Here is an 11,078-nt window from a genome sequence, read left to right on the forward strand (position 1 = left end):
TCAGCTCTTCGCATCAGGTTGCCAAAGTATTGGAGTTTCAGCTTCAACATCAGTCCTTCCAATGAACACCCAGGACTAATCTCCTTTAGGATGGACTGGTTGGATCTCCCTGCAGTCCAAGGGACTCTCAAGAGTCTTCTCCAACACCACAGTTCAAAAGCATCAATTCTTCGGTGCTCAGCTTTCTTTATAGTCCAACTCTCACATCTGCTAGAAGATACTGCAAAATCTAGTATTAACATTTGTCACCATGCATAGTGATAAAGTTTTTTCTTGTGATGAGAGCTTTTAAGATGTGCTCTCCTGGCAGCTTTTAGATACACAGCACAGTACTACTCACTCTCTTAGGACCAACCCCCTGACTTAGATCCCCCTAACTCACGTCACATCCCGCTGACTTGTTTTATAATAGGAAGTTTGTACCTTTTGACTTGTCTTCATCTTCTTTGGTTCATCATTAATATTTGGCATAATTGAGTCACCCCTTTCTGAAACACTTTCTTCAGTTGACTTCTATCACACACTCTTAGTTCTCTGCTTCACCAGCTGCTCCTTTCTGTCTCCTTAGCTGGTTCTTCCTTATCCCCCACTTCAGAATGTTGGAATGTCCCAGAGTTCAGGCTCCTTCTCTAGGGATTCATCCAGTCCTTTGGCTTTAATTGCTGTCTGTGATTCCCACGTGTATAGTCTTCAGCCTAGACCTCTGTCTCTACTTAACTCCAGGCTCTGATATCCACTTGTGACTGCTCAGGATCTCCACTTGAATGTCTTAATGACATTTCAAACTTAACATTTTCAGAACTTAGTTCTTAATATCTATATCTCCCCACCTCAAAACTGATCTTCCAGAAGTCTTCCTTCTCACCAAATGGCAACTCAGTCCTTCATTTCATTTAGGGCAAAGCTTTTATGTTGTCCTCAACTCCCCTTTCATATTCCACATTCAGTCTATCAGCAGATTCTGTCATTCTGCTTTAAAAATATATCTAAAACCTGATAGCTTACTGCTGCCTGTGCTATTGCCCCAGTTGCAGACAGACAGTTCAGCAGCCTCAGAGGTCCTTCTGAAACATGGCATAGACTCTGTCTTTCCTGTCAGGAAGCCTCTGTGACTCTGTGGCACAGTAAAAGCCACAGTCCCTCAAATGGCCTGCAGGGCTCTTGCAGAGGTGACCGTCCAGGCTCATGCCCTCCCGCCCTTCACCTCATGCAGTGTCCGTCCGTCACACTGGCCTCCTCCAGTTGTTCAGCAGTTGCAAGCTTGTGCTCCCCTCAGGACCATCGTGCTAGCGGTCGCTGCTGCCTGGACGGCCTCCCAGCTCCCGTCCCCCAGTGCGCATGTGCCCTGCTCTCCCCTTTTCAGCAGGTCCCTGCCACTGAGGCCTCTCACACTGCCCTGCACGTGCTCCGGCCCTCTTCCCTGCCTTCCTGCCTTAGTGTGCATCGCACTGCTCACGCCTCCCCCAGGGCAGGAGAGCGGCGTTCTCACTGCTGCTTCTCTGCACCCATAGACACACCTGGGCTGCTCCACAGCAGCGTGTTGAAGAAGCTGTTGTGAAGTATGCGCTCAATTCAGACTTGGCGGCGCACTGACCCGCTCCTGTGCCCAGTTAACTTAGGACCTCGGAAGTTACTTACAGGGAGGCAGAGAGGATGGGGGTGCCAACGCCCTTTTGACTCAGGAGTGATGGTGGTCGGGGTTGTGAGGAGGCTGCAACTTGGTTCCCCCATCTTCCTGAGTGTGAACTGAAGTGCACATGGTGGGTGTTGGGGAAGGTAGCTCTGCTGGGCTGACTCCCCCAGAACACATGTATCCCTTGCTTGGCTTTGCTCCTGTTGGATCTCAGGTGAAACTGGTGCAGCACACCTATTCCTGCCTCTTTGGAACATTCCTGTGCAACAACGCCAAGGAGAGAGGAGAGAAGCACACTCAGGAGCGGACGTGTTCTGTGTGGTCGCTGCTTCGGGCGGGCAACAAGGCTTTCAAAAACCTACTGTATTCCTCTCAGTCAGAGGCCGTATGTATCCTTCAGCCTTTTTTGCTCTCAGCAGCAGAGTAAATTCGGGGATGGGGACACATGGGATCCTTTTCGAGAAGCAACTGTTTTCTCAAAGGCCTCTCGGTTGTCTCTGGATAGCTTGGTTCCATTTTTTTCCAACCACTCTGTCCCGAGAAAGGCCTGTTTTCCGGTTATGCTTTGCCCTGCTTCCAACTCCTCTTTGTTCGGGGTGGTTTGACCTAACACATGTCTCTACTTGGCCACTGTAGACAAGAGTCTTTTCTAAGCGTCTCTGCCAGAGCTTAACTTACTCCCAGCATCTCCTGACAAGTGGAAGAGGCACTTAGGTCACCCTGGATGCCTGACAGCTCAGAAGGCGCTGCGGGCCCCCCGAACCTTCCCAGTGTCAACAGGTGGTGATACCCACTGCAGCTTCTGCCTCAGCGTGACACTGGCATGTCTGTCTGACTGATTCTCCGCTCACATGGAGAACTGGCAGCTCCTTTAAGACTTTGTTCCTCAAAGGAACACCGTCTGTTAAGCAGAGAAAAGGAAGCACGTACATCTGTGCATTGGTCCATGGTCTTGTTCCTCGTGTCAGAATGCATCTTAAATTCTAAGTCACAAGGAGGCCAATCTGAGGTTATATTGATTTACTGGACTATTAATGAATAACTTCTTACTTCAGTTAAGTAGTCCAAGGAAGGATTGAAGCTAGCTGCTTCTCTCTCTCCTGTGCCTGCTGGACAAGTAGCAGTATGGAAGAAAGTTTCCTTCCTTCCTTTCCACATGATTAATTTAGATGATCTTATAAAACAGGTTTGACAGTGTGTTCTGAAGCCAAGCTTTGTACCAGGGAACAGACAATCACCATCTAGCAGAATGACTCACTTTCTTGTGCAGTAAAAGCAACAAATTAAGCTGAGGAAAGCCAGTCATTGAGTAAAGGTGACCTAAGAAATAACTAATGAGAAATGGATTTTTGAAAAACATTTTTAGATTTTCATGCCCGCAGAGGCTCTCGGGTGAAATATGTCTACCGCCTGCTCTTGGCCCCAGATAATAGGTGCATTCACTCACGTAATGGCTTTTGGAGATCTTGCAGGAATGCTGGGCATTCCTGCTTGGTGCTTGCTCTTCCCCTCGTTCCTAGACATTTCTGACAGACTTGTGGGAACTTGTTAAGCCCATGCCCTGCTGTCTCCTCAGGTGCTGTACCCTGTGTGCCACGTGCGCAACCTGATGCTGTGGAGTGCAGTGTACCTGCCCTGCCCGTCCCCGTCCACCCCCGTGGACGACAGCTGCGCGCCGTACCCAGCCCCAGGCTGCAGCCCCGACGATCCGCCCCTGAGTCGGTGAGCCTGCGGCTGATGCCGAGTCCTCAGGCCCTTCCTGGGTGTATTCCTGTGTTGGGGTGTACGCAGGGATGGTCAGACATTTTGACATTGTCTGGCTGCACACGTCTTTCTTAGCGCTCTTGAGGTTTTCTTAGGGAAAGTGTAAAGGTTTTGGGCTCTGAGGCTCTGGATAGCTTGAGCCTCGTCCCTGAAGAGTACTGGGCACTGTTTCCACTCTGTTCTTGGGCAGTTTCTCAGTGATGGAGCACATCCTCTGGGTTCCTGTGACCCTCTGGCTTGAGTTGCAGCCACAGCTTTGTGCTCCTGCCTCGCTGCTGTGACTTGTCATCTTGCACTTGAAAGGCAGATTTTATCAGATGATAGTCTGCTTTGCAACCTATGAATTAGCTTTATTGAATTTAGACTGATGAATAATAGAGTAATTTAAAATATTGTACTATCAGAAAATCAGCAACGCTACCTTCCTTTGCCACTAATTGAGAAATGCAGAAGTATCATGAAGATTGTCTTTCTACACCCGTGTTTGGTGTTAGTTTATCTGTATGTGTTGGGCATGGGATGCCTGAGAGTAGAAGGTCTCACCCTGGAGCTCTGCCTGCCTGCAGCCTGAGCCTTATTCCAGATATGCCACGGCTCCTTGAGTAGCTGTAATGGAGCCAGTGAGGAAATGACTGCCCGTTAAAACCTGTTGCTCTGACTTCCCCCAGAACAACCTCAGATCCTCATTTCCCCCAAACTCCTTTCTTTAGGCTACCAAAGACCAGATCATTTGACAATCTGACCACCGCCTGCGACAACACAGTGCCTCTGGCCAGCCGGCGCAGCAGTGACCCAAGCCTGAACGAGAAGTGGCAGGAGCACCGTCGCTCGCTGGAACTGAGCACCCTGGCCGGTCCTGGGGAGGAGCCTGTGGAGCCTGACAGCCTGGGGAAACCGACCAAAGTGCTGGGTGGTGCCGAGCTGTCTGTTGCGGCTGGAGTAGCTGAGGGGCAGATGGAGAACATTTTGCAAGAGGCCACCAAAGAGGAGAGTGGGGTAGAGGAGCCTGCCCACAGGGGGGTGCAGGAGGTCAAAGAGGAGGCTCTGTTGGAAGAGGGGAGCAGGGGTAAGAGCCCCGAGGGCTCAGCCCGTGAACTTGATCAGCAGCCAGAGGTGGGGGAGGCTTCCCTAAGGAGTCATCCAGGCACTAGCCTTTCTGGGCTCTCGCAGGGTGTTCCTGAGCAGGGTGGGCACAGTGTTCTCCCCAGTTCTCTCCAGGAGCCCCCCAGGGAAGAGGGTTCCCAGGAGGTCCCTATGGAACCGTCTCAGATAGGAGCTACAGCAGAGGACAGGGAGGAGGCAGTCCTTCCTGTCTCAGCAGATGTGGCGGTTGACTCTGGTACCTCACAGTCAAGTTCTCTGCCCTCCCAAGTTTCATTTGAGACCAGAGGACCAAACATGGATGGGTCTGTGGACATGTTAATGGAAGATAAAGTGAAGTCAGACAGCGGGCCCCAGGGCCATCATAGACCTGGCCCTGTCCACAGTGGCTGGCTCAGTGGCAAGGACGTGCTTCCTCCAGCCGTGGAGCCCAGGCCTGCAGAGAGAAGCCTTGCAGAGAGGCCCCAACTGGGGCCTGTGGTGCACAGGACTTCCCCTGGCAGCGCCCGGAGCCCAGCGCATTCTCCTAGTGCCTTGCCTTTAGCCGAATGTAAGGAGGGGCTTGTGTGCAACGGTGCCCCAGAGACTGAAAATAAGGCCTCGGAGCAGCCCCCAGGGCTTAGTACCCTCCAGAAGTATCCCACCCCCAATGGACACTGTGCCAACGGGGAGACTGGGAGGAGCAAGGACTCCCTGAGCCGCCAGCTGTCGGCCACAAGCTGCAGCTCTGCCCACGTACACACGAGGAGCTTGCACCCCAAGTGGCTGCACGGACACTCGGGGAGACCGTCGGCCGCTGGCAGCCCTGAGCAGCCTTCCCGCAGCCACCTGGACGATGACGGCATGCCTGTGTACACGGACACGATCCAGCAGCGCCTGCGTCAGATTGAATCAGGCCACCAGCAGGAAGTGGAGACCTTGAAGAAACAAGTCCAGGAGCTGAGGAGTCGCCTGGAGAGTCAGTACCTGACCAGCTCCCTGCGCTTCAACGGGGACTTTGGGGATGAAGTGGTGAGTACACCATGGTGCCTCCGTAGGTCCACAGGAGATGGGCACACTGTGCCGGGCCCCTTCTGTCCGGATTTCAGAGACAGTCGGAAAGGTTTAGAATAGCCCTGGTGAGAGGCTGGAGAGCGCCCCCGCCAGGTGACCAGCAGTGCGCTGCTTTCTCTCTCCCGCCTGCGCACCCTCCACGGGCATCCTGTCTACAGGAGAGGCAGGAGAGAGTGCGCACTCACTGTGTGGCTGGTCAGTTCTCTGCGCAGAGAGGGTCAGGCCTTGAAGAGCGTGAACTGGCAGAATGACATTCGTCTAGCAACACCAGATATTCCGGTCCAGTCACAGTGCCTGTCCTACCCCAGTAGCTAGTGAGCAGTTAGTCCCTACCCCCCAGTAATGTGAGCTGTGGCTTGGAAGGTTTAGTTCTTTTTAAACATATGTGTACCCATCTTGTGGCAGGTGATGGTAGTAGAGATGGGAAGGAGGATTGGTTTCTAGCACAGTCGGGAGCTAGTGCAGATGGGCCTGGTGACTGGAAGGGGAGGTACCTTAGGGGAGAGTCTCGGAGACACTCTCCTTCCTGGTGGGTCTGACTTGGCGTGATTAAGAACAGGTGTGAGTCTGGCTCTGAATCAGTCAGCGTACATTAAAGGCGGGCTCATCCAATGACTTCACTTCAAACTGACTTGGTTTTTTCATTTTCCCAAAGAGTCCTTCAGAGAAAGGAGGACACGCCCAAAGCACTGTTTCAGCACACAGGTGTCAGTGGCAGGGTTAGATTTGGCAGGTCCACTGGAGCAGCCGACATGGAGTTCCACCTCCACCCTGGTCACCTCTGCCTACCCACTCCCTGGAGCCCAAGGCCTGCCCCTCCACTCCAGAGTCACTGCACCCGGCCTTAGATCTGTGTATCTCTCTTCCAGCTGAGCTCAACCTTGTCTCTGCACCTGCTCAACCCAGCTCTCGATGGCTGAGGCACCTAGAGATTCAGCAGCCCTAACACCCAGGCCCGCCCACATTCCCCGTGCTCCCTTCTTTGCCAAGCTCTTTCTTCTTCTGGGAGGAGACCAGGTTCATTCTGTTCAGCTGTGTTTGTTTGCCAACAGACTTCAATTCCCGACTCGGAAAGCAATCTGGATCAGAACTGTTTGTCTCGCTGCAGCACAGAGATTTTCTCTGAAGCCAGCTGGGAGCAGGTGGATAAACAGGACACGGAGGTACAGGCTCAGCCCCTGTTCTGAGTGCCACCCATGCAACTGTTTTGCGGTTCTTCTCCACCCCCATCGTCTGTCCCCCCTGCCCCAGCCAAGGGAAGACCTCACCGCACACTCACCCTCTCTGAGTCTCAGCACCTATGAATTCCCATCAAATCTGGAGTTTCTAAGCCAGGGAAACTCGAGCCAGCCCTCTCTCCTCAGTGCCTCTGCACTAGAGCCTTGCCCGCTCTCACAGCAACCAGGCTGCTCTGGCTGCCTCTTGATCTCAGGGGAGTTTGGAGTCCCCTCGAGGGGAACGATTTGGACGCCTTTCTTGTACTGCTGACATCAGGCCTGATTGGCTGGTGCCACTGGAGCCAGTGTGGTCCTTGTGACTCTTGCTGCCCCAGCATGGCTCCGTTGGCTCCAGCTGGATGGCCCATTTCCTGTCACTGACCTGGCCCCGATGTTTTACAGATGACCCGTTGGCTCCCTGACCACCTGGCCGCCCACTGCTACGCGTGCGACAGCGCCTTCTGGCTTGCCAGCCGGAAGCACCACTGCAGGTGCCCCTGGGGGGAGGGGCGGGGCAGGCGGGGTGTGGGGGCCGAGGCTGGGGCAGAGCCTGCGGATGGAGATGGGGGCATCTGGCTGACAGACCCAGGAGTCTTCAGAACCCTGGCCCACCTTTTGTGCCTGTGAAATCAGTGTTTACAGAACTTCATTTGGTGTCTGTCTTCCATTTTAGAGTGATTGTGAGTAAGTTTTGAAATGTACAAATGATGTCCCTTTTCCACCGAAACCACCACTTTTTATTCCTAGAGTGAAAGTGCTTCCCATGCAGCATGGCTGCTGTGAGCAAAAGAGCTTTCCTACTGTGGGCAGGGAGCTTCATTTGCCTGCCCCTTGCCCTGTTCCCTGACCTCATACTCCTTGGGGTAGGGGGCTGGTGGGACTGGCTGAGAACGCAGTTTTTGGTCCACAAGGCTCTTACTTCTTTCTGGGCTGCAGAGTGAGTGGCTACAGATGCTTTGCTCCAGGTTGGGGGGTGACTGGAGAATAATCAGTGTTCCTGGGATAGGGATTTGATCTGAATTGTGGCAGAGCTCACCCGCGTGAGCGGACCTGGTTTAAAATAGAACCACCTCTCTGTCCAACGATGATGCTTCCAGGACTGTGTATCTCCCCGCCCTCACCCCAAGCCCAAATGTCTTTAGTTGGCTTCTCTTCTGAGCTCTCTCTCCCCTCCTTGCAGGGACACTGATCGTGTTGATCAAACGTGGTGAGCATTTGCAACAGCTTGTCTGTGGTGTCTGCACATCTACAGTAACTTCTCCACACTAACGCTCCCGTTCCCCCTCTATGCACTCACTGGGATGAAGCTTGGGTCCAGGAGCACAGGCAGGTGGGCTGGGGGCGTGGGGACAGCACAGCCGCTGGCCGAGGAGACCACTGGAGCTGGTCAGGCTGTAGCCCAGGGTGTGCCTGCTGACCGCACAGGTCAGGCAAGCCATCTGGCTGATGGCAAGAGGGGTGCTTTAGCAGGGGCTGGTCTTGTGAAGTGGCCAGTAGAAGGGGTACTTAGTTGTGCGTCAGTCATTCCCTGAGATTTCAGGATAGTACTGGCATCACTACTCTTTTTTTTTTTCCCCCTTAAAAAAAAAAAGAGCCCAGGACGGAACAGAGGTGGTCTTTCCAGAGAACTGCTAGCACTGAAAACTGCAAGGCAAGACCCCACGTGGCATCCATCAGGATTGCCTGAGAGAGGTCAGATAGACAAGCTTTAGCTCATCAAATTCACGTCAGGCCTTTGAGTTGAATTCCAGCAGGTATGTGAAATAAATGTACACATTCAGAAATAGATTGAGGCAGTTTCTCTCTGTAACCACAGGTTCTTACTGATACATGCTTTTCAGAAACAGTTGTGAATTACTCACTGCATTCCAGAGGATGAAGTCTTGTGTGTTGGTTTTCCTTCTTTCTTTTCATTGCCCCTTTCCTTTTGTGGTATTCTTTCATCCGCAAAGCGTATTCAGCATTCTCTTTCGTGCTTAAGTGGTCCTTAATCCAGCGGTGGGTTTCCTTTCTGAGGAGCATAAAGGAGAAGGTCGTGAGTGATGCTGGCTGAGGAGGAGCTCCCCTTTAGCTTTTGACCCCACGTCATTGGAGGGCTGCATCAGACTCCTTGGAGTCTCCTGTTGGGCTTATTGGGGTTGATTTTAGGGCCTCCGCAGAGTGGGGCTGTAAGGTGAGCATAACCTCAGCCTCTGCCAGTTCCCCTTCCTGGAGGCCATGCAGGGCATCTGTTTCGGTGTGCAGACACCTATGCTGCACACACGCATCAGAGCTGGGCTTTCAAACGTAGGAAGGATGAGAGGTCAGGGTGCATTCAGGCCTTTAGAGAGCGGATACTCCCTGGAGATGCATGCGGGCAGCAGAGTGACCCACGAGTGGAGTGACTGACCCTTGTCTAATCGGGGGTGTGTGTGCACGCGTGTTCATCTGCATTGTCCTCTCACCCTGAGCATGTGGCACTGGTTGCTCGTCCCCTGGCTTCGCATGCCGGCAGCACAGCAGTCCTAGACGGCAGCAGCCTGTTCTGTGTTACTGCCTCTGAGCCTTTGGGCACGGGCTCCTCACTCCCCAGGTGGGCCGGAGGTTTCTCTCATCTGAGCGGCTCAGAGACCAATCGAATTGGTCCCTGGCCTCTTTATGATCTCAAGCTACACAGAGGCCATTGCTCAGGTGGGTGTAGCCACAGGGTTTTCCTGGACCAAGACTCAGCCATTGAGCTAATAGCTGCCTTCCGCCCTGGGCCCATTTGCTTTCATGGATCTCTGTTGAGCAGTGTCTTCTGACACCTGGTAACCTTGAGCCATAGTGGTAAGGCAGCCAGGTGTCCTGGACCCTAAAGTGAAAGTGGTGTGCGACTGTGCTCGAGAGGGCTCCCTTCCCTGCCTGGCTTCTTCCTGGGTCAGACCCACCAGAGTGTTTGGTGTAGAGGAGTCTCCAGTCTCCAGCACATCTGAGTTGCATACAGGGAAGCTCTGTCTTCTGAAGTTGGTTTCCCCAGCCTGTCTCTGCTGCTGACACTAACACTGTTTTTGTTTTTTCTCATCTCAAGGAACTGTGGGAACGTATTCTGCTCCAGTTGTTGTAACCAGAAGGTTCCAGTTCCCAGCCAGCAGCTCTTTGAACCTAGTCGAGTGTGCAAGTCTTGCTATAGCAGCCTGCATCCCACAAGCTCCAGCATTGACCTTGAACTGGATAAGCCCATTGCTGCCACTTCAAACTGAAGCTCCGTGACCTGGGGCAGGCGGAGGCCGAGCTGCTCCCGACAGGCCCACGCAGCCTGGGCAGACCTAGAGGCCCGTGTGCTTTGGAATGGGGGCGTGAACCAGCTGTGCAGAACGGCAGCCCTTTGGGGTGTGCCGCTGGGTTGTGCTTTGAGTCCTCTCTTCCCATCCCATCCCACCCCTGCGTTTTTTTCCTCTACATTTTCTATCCTCCTCCTGCCTCCAAAAAAGAGAAAAGTACCCTGGTTGTTTTTTTAAAAAAAAATTTTTTTTTATTTTGATGGAAGAGCAGAGGTTGCCAGCTGTCAAGCAGTGCTGAGCGGTGCTTTGTTCTTCAGGATGGGAGGAGGCTGGTTGAGTCAGGAGTGGAGGCCTGAGCTGGACAGCGGGGAATAACGCCGGTACTGCCATTTGTGACCGATCCTCGTTAACACCACCACATCAGAGCCAAGGGGAAACCTTTGCTTCTGAGGACGCCAAGAGCATCTGCCCTAAGAGCAGTGCCCCCGTGCCCTCTCCCCCGCAGAGGGGCTGGGCCAGTCCCCCCACAGGCAGAGGAATGGGAGTGGGGTTGGGAGGGGGCACCCTCCGGAGGCCCTGAGAGGGTTGGCCCTGGCTGGCTGGCATCTCCTCTTCCACGGGATTCTCTTGTTATCTTGCTAAGGGACCCAGGTGTCTGGGCTCCCCTCACTGTCAGTGGTCGGCCCCCTTAGGCCAGCAGCGCTTCCCACCCTTGGGCGCCAGGTGTCAGACCGGCCAAAGCACAGCACCCCGCTGCTGCGGTCAAGGCCGGATCGCGTGCTGAGCCCGGGGAGTGCCTCAAAGCCCCCTCCCAGGCCTAGTCCCCCAAACACTCTCTTCCTCGGCCAGCACAGGGAAGTCCAGACTCAGGGTTCCCGAACCGCCCCACTCCCAAACAATCCTGGACCTCCCCCTTGAGGGGTAGAATCGGTCTTTTGGAGTGCAAGCGTCTGGAAGAGGCAGTGTGTCCCACAGAACCAGCCTTCCTCCACTGCCCCTTGGAGCCCAGCCCTGCTGCTGTGCTGCTCGTCAGCCGCGAGGGGCGACGTGGTGACTGCAGGGTTCCTT

General features: G+C 53.8%; 1 protein-coding gene across 11 annotated transcripts in view; it reads left to right on the top strand.

Moving 5' to 3' along the window:
• The window catches only part of MTMR3 (myotubularin related protein 3), a 133,321-nt gene extending 122,243 nt beyond the window's left edge, over nt 1-11,078 (top strand). For 4 of the 11 annotated variants that reach the window (XM_010828750.1, XM_010828749.1, XM_010828752.1 and 1 more), the window contains 7 exons: nt 1,848-2,018; nt 3,210-3,355; nt 4,108-5,509; nt 6,604-6,714; nt 7,171-7,259; nt 7,949-7,975; nt 9,818-11,078. In XM_010828750.1, the coding sequence (XP_010827052.1) occupies nt 1,848-2,018; nt 3,210-3,355; nt 4,108-5,509; nt 6,604-6,714; nt 7,171-7,259; nt 7,949-7,975; nt 9,818-9,989 (2,118 nt within the window). In that variant the 3' untranslated portion in view covers nt 9,990-11,078. Of the gene's footprint in view, nt 1-1,847; nt 2,019-3,209; nt 3,356-4,107; nt 6,715-7,170; nt 7,260-7,948; nt 7,976-9,817 lie in introns of those variants that run through there. The other 7 variants (XM_010828751.1, XM_010828754.1, XM_010828755.1 and 4 more) reach the window with 5 other exon arrangements.

The sequence above is a fragment of the Bison bison genome, unplaced genomic scaffold (genome assembly GCF_000754665.1).
Source record: "Bison bison bison isolate TAMUID 2011002044 unplaced genomic scaffold, Bison_UMD1.0 scf7180017864495, whole genome shotgun sequence".
Classification (NCBI taxonomy): domain Eukaryota; kingdom Metazoa; phylum Chordata; class Mammalia; order Artiodactyla; family Bovidae; genus Bison; species Bison bison.